The 13,303-nt window shown below is 36.4% G+C and overlaps 1 protein-coding gene across 2 annotated transcripts in view; it reads left to right on the forward strand.

The window, feature by feature from the left end:
- The window catches only part of col11a1a (collagen, type XI, alpha 1a), an 82,731-nt gene extending 70,880 nt beyond the window's left edge, over positions 1–11,851 (forward strand). For both annotated transcript variants that reach the window (XM_051882520.1, XM_051882521.1), the window contains 13 exons: positions 580–633; positions 1,635–1,742; positions 2,385–2,438; positions 2,567–2,620; positions 4,237–4,344; positions 5,208–5,261; positions 6,159–6,194; positions 6,278–6,331; positions 6,421–6,667; positions 7,148–7,260; positions 8,735–8,803; positions 10,735–10,968; positions 11,058–11,851. In XM_051882520.1, coding sequence (XP_051738480.1) covers positions 580–633; positions 1,635–1,742; positions 2,385–2,438; positions 2,567–2,620; positions 4,237–4,344; positions 5,208–5,261; positions 6,159–6,194; positions 6,278–6,331; positions 6,421–6,667; positions 7,148–7,260; positions 8,735–8,803; positions 10,735–10,968; positions 11,058–11,204 — 1,332 coding nt within the window. In that variant the 3' untranslated portion in view covers positions 11,205–11,851. The remainder of the gene's footprint in view (positions 1–579; positions 634–1,634; positions 1,743–2,384; positions 2,439–2,566; positions 2,621–4,236; positions 4,345–5,207; positions 5,262–6,158; positions 6,195–6,277; positions 6,332–6,420; positions 6,668–7,147; positions 7,261–8,734; positions 8,804–10,734; positions 10,969–11,057) is intronic.
- Positions 11,852–13,303: the final 1,452 nt, after the last annotated feature.

Below are 13,303 nucleotides of genomic sequence, written 5' to 3' on the forward strand. Positions count from 1 at the left end.
TCAATTACACAAAGGTATATTTTCTCTAGTTGGTTCTCTATATTTTCTATATGTTTCAAACATCTAGTTCAAACCCCATTTTAAATTGGAGTTCTTTTTTTAATCACCCAACTAAAATTCAACCATTTTTCCAAATCTGACATACATTCAAAGGTTCAAAAATAATATAATGAAGGTAGATTTTAACTGAAACGTTGAACTTGATATTTTCATAAAATATCCGGGGCAAGTTGTCACATTGTATGTATTATTTTTTTGTACATTACCTTTAATATTTTTCCTGTTTTATCACGAATGGGCTTTTAGTCTGGATATAATGGTTGAAATTTTCAATAACCAATGTTTTAAGGAAATATTCAATGTGACAACTAGCCCTGGTCATCTTTACGAATATCAATGAATGTATTCTCACACAAAAGACCTTCGGAAAAATGCAAGTGGATCCATTTGCCCATTAATAGCCATCAAGCAAGTTCCCCCAAGTGCTACCATGATGTCTCTCCGTGACCTTTTTCCCATTTGTTTTATAGCCCAGTAGAGAAAAATGCTCAAATACAACGTCCTTTTCTCTGTCCGCAGGGACCACCGGGGGCTGCTGGAGCTGAAGGCAGACAAGGAGAGAAGGGCGCCAAGGTAACGTATCATTCCAAATCAATTCAACCCAGGCACATACTGCAGCCTCCACTGCCATAATTAAAGCACAGCGAGCCATGGGAGAAAGAACATCTCTGACAGAGTGACTCACTGTTAATACATGTGGAAAGATTGTCACTGTGGGATTGAAGTGTGTAGGTTGTTTTAGCTTTAGTTCATCAACTGAACCCCTGTGATCTAAATTGCGTATTAGAAGAATGCAAAGATTTGTAATGTAATGTTATCTTTTATATAGTCTTTTATATTATATTATATTATATTATATTATATTATATAAAACGGTTAGTTCCTGTCCTTGATTCTGATTGGTCAATAGCTGTGTTTTATTCACAATAAAACACGGCTATGACCGCTTCACACAACGGTTCTGTGTATCACTACACAACACCATTAGCAACCACTCTTAGCAACGTTAACTGAATTAAAGCTTACTGTATTATGTAGAAGTGTATTATGAGAAAGAGGTCGATTGAGTGAGTTTATTACCTGCATTCAGATTTAGCATTTTCCTTCAGGTCAGTCCTATGTTCATAATGAAAAATCTGTTTAAATGTCCGATGTATTATCTTGTCCTTTTAACATTTAAGGGGTTTTCCCATGACTGACGGCGCTAGTCAAAGCATTTGTCAGTTGCGTCTTGTTCTGTGTTCGCAACAATTCAGTCTTTTCAATGTAAAAGTCTTCGCTACTGACTGACACACTCATAAAGACAGTCTTTGCCGCCATCTAATGGCGTAATAATGTAACTTCTGTTGCTGTTCATGGTCGGGGACTATTTTTTCCAGCAGAAGTTTTTATTGAAAGTTTACATCATGAAAGTTGCATTGATACATATTTTTGGCTTTAATATTTGTATTTGTATTGTGTGGTAACCATTGCATGCTTCGTGTCGGATATTTCAGTGAGCATTGCATACCAATTTTATGCATTAAAAAATTTAAATAGTTTCTATAATCCTCTCTTCTCCTCCTTATCTTTAGGGTGAGGCAGGGTCCGAGGGTCCACCAGGTAAAACTGGACCAGTTGGCCCTCAGGGTCCCGCTGGAAAGCCTGGTCCTGAAGGTCTACGAGGAATCCCTGGTCCTGTGGTGGGTCCCCATGTCACTCATCACCTAATAATTCCACCATTATACATATACATAAATGCAGTGGCCCCAAATAGTTTTAGAACACTTAGGATACACTTAAAGTATTGCGAATTTAATATTGTAAATATATGAAACCAAGTGCATCTGCAAACAAATGATTCTTGACCTTTCTCTGAACTTTCTCCAGCATTGCTCATGAATATTAATTGTGTGACTTGGCATTTGCCTAGTAGTTCTAACAATGCTATTCTAACAATCTGCCAATGCTACGTGCTTTTGTGTGGTCTTAAATTTGTTGGTGTAGCTATGAGTTGTTTTTTTCTTCTTTACACTGTGGCCAAGCAATGCAATGGCATTCATACATTTTTAAGTATTCAAATAATTTGTGTGGCCACTGAATAGCCTAAATACACACACACACATACACACAAATAGAATTATTTGAAACACCTCAAGGAATAATAAATCACCTATCTGTATCTTTCTCTTGTACAGTCTGTATCCGTTTCTTATTGTCTATTTGACAATACTTTTTGTAGCATCTGGGCTATTAATCATTGTCCAGCCCAGAGTAAATCAATGGCAAACCATAAGCAAAAAACAATGCAATAATGGCTTTTGTAATTGGATGGATTTTCACAGGGTGAACAAGGACTTCCTGGTGCTCCTGGACAAGACGGCCCTCCTGGACCAATGGTAAGAGGAGAGACCCCATTCCCTTTGCTCGTTCTTTCTGTCAACCTTTTATCCTCTCTTTCTTTTTTCTGTGTGTGCGTGTACATGTGCGCAAATTGAATTCTCACTGTTGGTTCTCTGATATTTAGGGACCTCCTGGTCTCCCTGGCCTGAAAGGAGACCCTGGATCTAAGGGTGAGAAGGTGAGTGACATTCTATTTCTTTTCCTGCCATTTTTATTAATGTGGTTTCAAAGAGGCTCAAGGTCAAAGATAAAGACTAGACTAGGTCACTGCAGGAAGCCAAAGGAAAAGTTTCACAGCCAGGGGAAAAGTTTCAGTATAATGTACAGAAGTCTTTTTGTTTCATTTTAAACGTTTTAATACATGTAGGAATACTTTCTGAAGTTATTACTGATTATTTTCTTAGGTATTTAATCATTTCATCATTTTTTTTTAGTTTATTTTTGTCTTGTTGTGTCACAAGTTGGGGTAAAAAAAAAATTTTTTTTTTTGTTTTTTTGCCATGAAAATGTATTTATTTAAATATAGTATATAATATATTATGTAGTTTAGTTTCAGTTTTTTCCAGTTATATATATATATATATATATATATATATATATATATATATATATATATATACATTTTAGTTTTCATTTAATTTAATTAATTTAACCAGCAGGTGATACCGACTTTTTTTTCGTCTGCCAGTGTCGTCTTTAAATGCTCAAGATCTTTAAAGCAGGATGGATTCTGATTGGTTGTCAATGTTTTTAGCTGGGAAAAATCATTCTTAAAGTGATTGCAATGATATTGTTTCTCTCTGCCATTATTGTTACAGTTGTGGTGTGAAGTCTGCTATTTTTGTATATTTAGAAGCAGAGCTTGACATTAACACCCGCCACATGCGGGTGGATTTCACCAGTGGCGTGTAACGCAGTCACTCCTACTAGCCACTTCGGCAGGTTGAATTTTATATATAATATATACATTTTTTACATATGTACAATTGTATTCTTAAAAAGGCATCTGAAATAATAAACTAAGTGCAATGCAGTGTTGTCAAAATGATAGATTTTTCGATACATATTGATACTAAAATATCTGAAACACTTCCAATATTCATTTTCCTCAGAATACACAATACCAGCTGCGCTTTCTTGATCTCTTATCTCTCCGACAACAAGTTGACACACGAACCCGCCTCTCCGTACTTACTTACTTATTTCTTTTGCTCCAGATGAATATTGTTGGTGTTACAGGACTTAAATTTTGTGTAGGATTACGCGTATAGCGCATAATTTTACTCATTCCCGCAGATTTTGTGCTCACACCCAAAGTGCACGCACATAAAGCCACCTCTCAGTACTAAACTGAGTACTTTTTCGCTGCTTATTGTGCTTAAACAGTCAAATACACACAAAATAATGTCAAAATGCCGGTCTTGGCGAGTATTCACGTATACACTGTCAGTTATTTTTTAAGTGAACGTAAACAGTTGAGAAAGAAAACAGTATAATGGATCCATGTGTCAGGTCTTAAAGTGACAGCAGCCTAATATACCTGCTGCCAAATTATGAGATAATATTAAAAATATCTATATGGCAGTTTTTCCCTATGGTATCGATGTCAAAATTGTGGCCAGTAAAAATGCTGAGTGGCTAGTAACTTTGGAAAACCACTAGCCACAGTGGCTGGTGAGCAAAAAGTTAATGTTTAGAAATATTTTTAGAACTATATCTTTATCATTATAGTTATCGTCCTTGGTGTGAACATGCCTTTAGTATAATGTAATGTAAATTGCGTTTTTCTTTCAGGGTCACCCCGGTCTTATCGGCCTCATCGGACCCCCCGGTGAGCAGGGAGAGAAGGGAGATCGGGGTTTGCCTGGTCCTCAGGGCTCTGCAGGGAGCAAGGGAGATTCTGTGAGTCACTAATGATTTATTTGTCCTTTCTACCCCACCACACAACAAATGTCGTACCTCCAGCAGCGCACCTATCAGGACTTCCCCCCTCTTGTAATGCTTGCAAATTAAAGTAACGACCGACTGAAACAATAATGTCTGCACTTATTGCATCTGTGTACATCATCATAATCGTGTTATGGATGAAGCTGTCATGAAAGGTTCTCAGAGCCTGCAGTAATTCTATTACACCAGACGTTCCCATCAAACACCAGTGCGACTACATTTTTTCACAGTCAAACTGTGAACTGTTTGTGTTTCTTTGCCTCGTTGAAGAACCATGCAACACATATCCAATGCAATCAGCAGATATATAGAAAACCTTTAAAAGTTGATTGAATAATCAATTAGAAATTGCATTGGCCATCCATGGCTCTTTCTCAGTGGTTTAAAGCAATGCAGCTTTAAACGTATTACGATTTAGCTTAATGAAATTGTAGTCTCTCCTTCTGTGAGTTTGGAAAAATGGAAAACGATCCCATCTCGCTAACGTTTCCCACTGGACAGATTTGCGATCTGTTGCTGCGTTTAGTAACAGAGGATGCATTTCTCCCCGCAGAATTAACTCAAACGTCCTTGAATCTAATGAAGTGTAATGATCAGTGTGTAATACAAACCAGAGAAATATATGATTAGCAAGAGTCGTTTTCATCTCTCTGACAAAATAGTACTTTTTAAAAACAATTCTTTGAGAGAATGTCAAACTCATCACCTCACACAGTTGTTTGAATTTCTGCTGACCAACATCTTACATGCTTTTCTTATAGATCCATTTACATATCAATCATAGGAACCATTCTAACCATCTCCTCTTTAAACTGTAGGGTATCAGTGGTGCTGCTGGTCCGATTGGTCCACCTGGTCCTCCTGGATTGCCTGTGAGTCATTTCTCTGTTGCTTGCATCCAGTGTTGTGTTATCGTCAAGCTGTACATGGCACCAAGGTGCAAATTGGTGTCACATTGCCTATTTAAAGCATCATAAAGTTTTTTTTAAGAGAACTTTTAGATGTGTTAGATAATTATGATCTTAAAAAAATTAGCTCAAAACTGAAAAGTAGTCAGTTTTAAACACATCAAATGTCTTTCCCCCTCTTAAAATTTTGAATTTGGTCTGTCCCACCTCAGTGGTCTTGCCAATATTAACTGTATCCACCATTTAAATGTATACAAGTGTCATAGTTTTGACATACTCTACCGTTCAAAAGTTTGGCGTCAGTAAGATTTTAAAAAATAAATAAAATAATAATACCAAGGACACATTAAATTGGTTAAAAGTGACACATTTATAATGTTACAAAAGATGTCTATTTAAAATAAATGCTGTTCTTTTGAAGTTTTTATTTATCAAAGAATCCTGAAAAAAAAATCAACTTTTGAAAAAAAACTGCTTTCTTGAACACCAAATCAGCATATTAGAATGATTTCTGAAGGATCATGTGACACTGAAGACAGGAGTAATGATGCTGAAAATTAAGCTTTCTCATCACAGAAATAAATTACATTTTAAAATATATTATAATAGTAAATAATTCTTTAAAATTGTAATAATATTTCACAATATTACTGTTTTTACTGTATTTTTAATCAAATAAATGCAGCTATGGTGAGACTTCTTGAAACACTAAAAAAAAAACCCCAAACTGATATTAGTTTTATTTGAAAAAAAATTTCTAAAATTCTACACAAATTCTAATGTTAGCTCTATTTGCCAAGCTCAATTTTAAACCTATTTTGTTAGTCAGTTTTCACAAAATGTATTTCCATTTTCCTTTAGGGTCCACAAGGGCCAAAGGGATCCAAGGGTTCGTCTGTAAGTACCACTGATCAATTCTGTACGCTTGTTGTAATGATGTTAGAAAACGCGCTTATGATTTTTAAATCATCTTCCTGCAGGGTCCCGCTGGTCAAAAGGGAGACACTGGCTCGGCCGGACCTCCTGGTCCTCCTGTAAGTGACCTTTTGCATGCTTCGAGGAGAATTTTATTATATAAAATGCAAGAGGCTCATGGATACACACTCATTTTCTCATTCCGTAGGGTCCTCCTGGTGAGATCATCCAGCCTCTGCCTATGCACATGCCCAAGAAGTCCCGTCGCTCCATCGACATGCAAGCGGACGAGGTGGGCACCATGCTGGACTACGGAGAGGGCATGGAGGACATCTTCAGCTCTTTGAATAATCTCAAACAGGACATCGAGCGCATGAAGTACCCTATGGGCACGCAAAACAACCCCGCACGAAGCTGTAAAGACCTTCAGCTCGCTCACCCAGAATTCCCAGATGGTAAGTGAGCAAGGTGGGGGGTAAAGGAGACAGACTTGAACAGATAAATCCGGAAAACATGCAACATTCACTGCTTTCCGAGCTACTCAAAAGGTATTGGCTGTGCTTCTAAAATTCCAAGCCCGTCACTCAGGAGGATTTGAATAACAACAGCAGCAGCCGACGGCTGATTGGGAAGATGTTTAGCATTCTGCGGACTCCAGCGGGAGCTAACCTCTCCCTCCCAAATCATGGCTTACAAAATGCCAGCTCTTACACTGACCTTTCAGAGCTGCTTTTACCGCACTCGCATTAGCCTGCTATTTTATTTACACAAGGCATCGCCACTGCTGATGTCCTTGAAGAGACTGCAGAAATGAATAAAAAGCTAGACAAAGCTGCAGAGATATCTTCATATATGATCTAAATGATTTCTTGATGTTTATACTGTATCTGTCATCATGCTAGACCCTTATGTCTGATGGGTTTTGTCTCCCTCAGGTGAATACTACATCGATCCCAACCAGGGATGCTCCGGGGACTCCTTCAAAGTGTACTGCAACTTCACAGCGGGAGGCGAGACCTGTATCTTCCCTGATAAAAAGTCAAATGGAGTGAGTGGCATTCTGAAACCCCCTAAGGAGAAGCTAGCCAATAACAGCAAGACATGATCACAAAATCTTACCTCTGTCACATACAATAGGTTTCTCATAAAGACCATATGAGTACATGAAGCAATCACTTCAAAGAGATGTTTGTTCGTTATTGGAGGTGGGATTACATATACATATACAGTATATATGGGTCAATGACTTGATGGGTCATTTTTTTGTCCAAAGTCCTTAATAATAATAAAAAACAAAGATATGACATCCAAAGTATGTAAGGTAACACAACTAGATTTCTTTTATTGAATCCAAAAGGTTTATTTATATTTTGCTACATATAAAGGTATTTTAAAGATTTTGAAGTGTCAAAAGGTCATTCGGTTTAACCGTCCAAAGGCCAATACAGCCATTTCATTTGTGATTAAAATATCTTAAAATGTAATAAATGTATATATTTTTTATTCTGGTATAATTTTATAACATCATATATCAACATAGTGCAAAATGGTATTAAAATTACGTGTAGAAGTCGTAGCTTTGTTATGAGAAATAATGTCCGGAAAAATGAATTTCACTGATGTCATTCGGAGTAACCAATATAAAGGGACCATTTTGGATCAAGTCATGCATTCAATATGATGTTACAGGATGTGCCATCATTCAGACACCTGCAAAGGACCACATGGTCATGAAGCAAAGTAACTAACTCTCTCTTAATTATTTAAAAAATTCATGTTTTCACTCGCTCATACACGTCTCGAAACATCAGGTCATTCGGTACAACCGCTATAAAACATGGAAAATGTTGTGATATTTTAAAAACTTGTACTAAATATAAAATGTTCGATTGTCCTTTTGCTAGCTAGCTAGATATCAGTCTGTTTGCATTTTTTGAAAGTATCGTCATTCGGTATAACCAAATGTGTCATTCGGTAAAACAAAAGTAGTCTATAATAGTCTATTTTGATATATAATTCACACATACATGTATACAGTATGTATGTGTGTGTGTTACAATTTAAATACATCATCATTATAATTTTTTTTCATATTACACCAGTGACAATGCAATGGGGGGAAATGTCCTGTAATTTACTTGAAAGAAACATCACAAAAGTACTGAGAAACACCTATATGGTCCTGCAAATAGGATTTGTACAATTTGTTTGTCTTTTGATTTTAGAGTGAAATATGAGTCTAGGACATATTTTTAAAAGACTGTGCGAGTGTCTTTCCAACATTCTTGTAATGTTTATTTGTGCACTCAGATCCAAAAGATCAGAAAAATATTAAAATTAGATCAAATTTGTGTGAAAACCTCATTCTCAATATTAAAATAATCTGCTTTTCTCATGCTGTGTTAAACGAAGCAGTAATTTAAATGAGAGGGATGTTCATTTCATTCCAATTGTTGGAACAGATTCTGTATGAAAAATAGCTTGGTTTAATTTTTTGCCATTTTCTTTGTGTCGTCTTTAAGGTGAGAATATCTTCATGGCCTAAAGAAGTTCCTGGCTACTGGTTCAGTGAATTTAAGCGTGGCAAAATAGTAAGTGCACTTTCTCGTCCTTCTTTCATCTACTCCTTTATGAAAAACATCATCTTGTCCTTCGAAACTAAAAGGACCTGAGTGTTCTGCCTCATCCTTTTTTTTCTTTACTCAACCATTGGACAGACACCAGTAAGAGCTCTGCTTTTAAAAGATGCTGTCATCATAGCCCTGGATCCATCAACAAGCCGAGCAAACTCACAAACACTCATACAAACACACACAACTGTGCACATACATACACGCCGCATTTATATTTGATGCAATGGAGAGTTATAAAGGCATCGCTGCACCTCTGTGAAACGCAACGGCTTTGTGTTTCTGGTGTCTGTTCCGACTGTTTTCTATTTTGTCAGAAGCAATAGTTTTTCTATTATTCAGAGTTCCATCTTAACCAGTTTTAAATTCATTTATTGGTGTCTGTGAAAACTAGTGACTTATAACTTGAACCTTATTACTTAAAGGGTTAGTTCACCCCAAAATGAAATTTTGTCATTAATTACTCACCCTCATGTTGTTCCACACCCGTAAGACCTTCGTTCAACTTCTGAACACAAATTAAGATATTTTTGATAAAATCCAATGGCTCAGTGAGGCCTGCATTGCCAGCAAGATAATTAACACTTTCAATGCCCAGAAAACTACTAAAGACGTATTTAAAACAGTTCATGTGACTACAGTGGTTCAACCTTAATGTTATGAAGCGACGAGAATACTTTTTGTGCACCAAAAAAAACAAAATAACAAAATAGATATAAGAAATTGTTGAATAATATTCAACAATATCTAGTGATGGGTGATTTCAAAACACTGCTTCAAGAAGCTTCGAAGCTTTACGAATCTTTTGTTTCAAATCAGTGGTTCGGAGCATGTATCAAACTGCCAAAGTCACGCCCCCCAGTGGTGAACCATTGAAATTTTGAAACACTTATGATGTAACGAAGCCTCGTTTACTGAAATCATGTGACTTTGGCAGTGGGATACACGCTCTGAACCACTGATTTAAAACAAAAGATTCGTAAAGCTTCGAAGCTTCATGATGCTGTGTTTTTTTTATCAAAAATATCTTAATTTGTGTTTCGAAGATGAATGAAGGTCTTACGGGTTTTGAACAACATGAGGGTGAGTAATTAATGACAGAATTTACATTTTTGGGTGAACTAACCCTTTAACACTTACACAAATCAAGTACTCGAGTAAAAGTACTCGTTTTCAATTTTACTTGAGTAAAAGTACAAAAAGTACATGATTCTTGTATTAAAAGCATAAAGTACTGATCAATGAACCATGTTTATTGTATAATCTATCATACACTAGTCAATAAGAAAGATTAGTGAAGACATTTGCATTGTATTGTACAGTATGCATTGATCTGCAAATAAGCAAATGTTTTATTTTATTACCAAAACTTATTATACATACAAACAACATTCAAGTAAAATATCACAAATCTAAACAACTAAAAAAATATGCCATATAGTATTTTAAAAATGAGGGAAAAACTAAATTTGTGTAAATATGTGGTGAAAAATTGTATAAAAATACAATTTACAGATGTCATGTGGTGCAAAATGAGTTGAAATTTTAAGAGGAATGCTATGCAAACATACTAGTTTTATATAATTTGAAATTTCTATAGCAGCGGGGAAGATGCAATATTTTAAGCTTGAAAGCCTAACTTAACATTAAATATATGGATAATATTTCATTTATTTTTCCTAAAGAGAGCTGATTATAAAAAAAATTGCAACTTAACACAACAAACCTGGACAAATTATATTATATTATATTATAAAATATAAAAAAAAGTTATATAAAAAACATTTATACAAAAACATATTTGGTAGAGCAAGTAGAAATGTTGCTGCTCAATAAATCCTTAAATGTTGAGTCCTGAAAACCTTTCTATCATTTTTGTTTTCACCCTCAAGCTTTCGTACGTGGATGCAGAAGGCAACCCGATAAACATGGTCCAGATGACGTTCCTCAAACTACTGACAGCCTCCGCCAGGCAAAACCTGACCTACAACTGCCACCAGTCGGTCGCCTGGCACGACGCCACTACGGACAACTACGACAGGGCACTACGCTTCCTCGGCTCCAATGACGAGGAGATGTCATTTGACAACAACCCCTTCATCACGGCCCTGTCAGACGGCTGTGCGGTAAGACCTCCGTCATATATCTGTACAAATGAATTAGTCATTTAAATACGCGAACACACAGTTCTGATGGTCTTTTTCTCATGCTACAGGTGAGGAAGGGCTACGGAAAGACGGTTCTGGAGATTAACACTCCCAAAATCGATCAGGTTCCGATCGTCGATGTGATGTTCACTGACTTTGGGGATCCCAACCAGAAATTTGGATTCGAAGTTGGTCCAGTCTGCTTCCTTGGCTAAAAACACAGACAAAGAAAAAAATACCAATAACTTGGCATGGTAGGACGGGTTAGCGCACGAGTCGAGACTTTTTTCTTGACGTCATCAAACCATCAAGCCCGTTCCTGCCACATGCAAGTTTTGAATTTAAAAAATGGGGTAGCGAACACGTCTTACCATGTATGTATGTATTACCCAGGAAAATACTTGTTGCCCTTGTAGGGCAAGGATCACATGACATGAAACCTGTTATGGAACAAAAAAGGTGAAGGACAACGTCAAGCCAAGGCAAACGGTGAACCTAGGAGGTCCACGAGTTGGAGAAAGGGAGGACCTCTCATCCGGAGTCTATCGGTGCAGTGCAAATAATAAATTAAAAGAAAAAAAAAGATGACAACAATGGTGCTTGTTCAAAATACAAAAAAAAAAGAGGTGCTATGAGAAAGAGGATGTATTTTAATAAAACTGTAATTATTATTTTGTACATTGTTGATGTTTTTGAATCCACTTTCAAAACTTGCATGTGTATCACAATTACATCTGGCTCTTAAATTCTCAAATTCCGTTTATAAGTTATAGAACTGAATAAATAAAGAATTAAATAATGATATTTTGTGGATGAATACTGTGTACTTATTATTAAGCAAATAAAAGACAGCATTCAAACAGTTCCCTATTATTAATTGTAATGTAAGTCCTTTGTATATATTGACCATCCCGAAATCGCTCGCAGTTCGGCCCACTGGACACCTCAAGAGGAAGATTCAACAGCACATGCAACGCAACTAATGTTGTCTCCTGTGCTTGATTTAAGTAATCTTGCCATTCGCTTTAATTTAATTTTTGTTTGTTATTTGTTTGTTTTAGGATTTTTTTTTTTTTTTTTTTTTCCAGTTGTAGGTCAGTCGTATACCTCAATCTCTCTTGAAAAAACCATACCGATGCAAGTATGGTGTGCCCTGTATATACCTTGGTTATACAGTTAAGTTTATATATTTTGGGTGGGGAATTTTTTTTTATTTTATTTTTTTTTTTAAATGGGAAAAATACATATCTGTTAGGCCTCTTTTTGTTCAAAACCTTCTGTGAATGCAATGATAAGGCCTTTTCGGTGACCCATTTTTGTAACTAAAATGAGAAATTGTTTTAAATGTGCTTTTTATGGTTCATTTCATTATTAAAAACTGGATTCCAACCAACCATGAAACTGAAGTGTGGATTGTTTGTTTGCATTTTCAGGTCAGATGGTTACCGTATTGATTCATACCCATGTAGAAGGCGACGTTCTCGTGACCTTGCACAGCGTTCCCTAAAAGTTCTCTAAAGGTGACGAAAATTCTGAACCTTTACAGAACATTAGGGACGTTCCTAAAACGTCCTTTTTTGGTAATGAAAGTGCTGCAGTTCAAGGTTCCTTATATAACTTTAGGGGGATGTTCCATTTTGGTTATTTTATGGTCACATAAGAATGTTACAAAGAGGACATTTGGGACCTTAACAGAACATTCCCACACGGTCCTCGGTTGTCATTTAATAACATTCCCGATATGACTTTAGGGGGATCTTCTATTTTGGGAAGTAAACAGAACGTCCTATAGTAATAGCCCACTAAACATTCCCAGAACGTGATGAATATTCCCTGAAGGTCCACCAAATGACGTCCCCCCAACCTTTAAAAGAACTCCACATCGTGACCGTTTCGGAACGTTCTGGGAACGTTACTAGGCAACGTCCTTAAAGGGTTAGGTCACCCAAAAATGAAAATAATGTCATTTATTACTCACCCTCGTGTCGTTCCACACCCGTAAGTTCATCTTCGGAACACAAATTAAGATATTGTTGATGAAATCCAATGGCTCAGTGAGGCCTCTATTGAGAACAAAGCCATTGAAACTCTCAAGGTCCATAAAGGTACTAAAAACATATTTGAAACAGTTCATGTGAGTTTAGTGGTTCTGTCTTAATATTATAAAGCAACAAAATAATGACTTTTCAACAATATCTATATAGGCTGATTTCAAAACACTGCTTCAGAGCTTTATGAATCGAGTCGGTGAATCGGAGCGCCAAAGTCACGTGATTTCAGACGTTTAGCCGTTTGATAGGAGATCCGAATCACT

This window comes from Ctenopharyngodon idella, chromosome 23, assembly GCF_019924925.1.
Source record: "Ctenopharyngodon idella isolate HZGC_01 chromosome 23, HZGC01, whole genome shotgun sequence".
Classification (NCBI taxonomy): domain Eukaryota; kingdom Metazoa; phylum Chordata; class Actinopteri; order Cypriniformes; family Xenocyprididae; genus Ctenopharyngodon; species Ctenopharyngodon idella.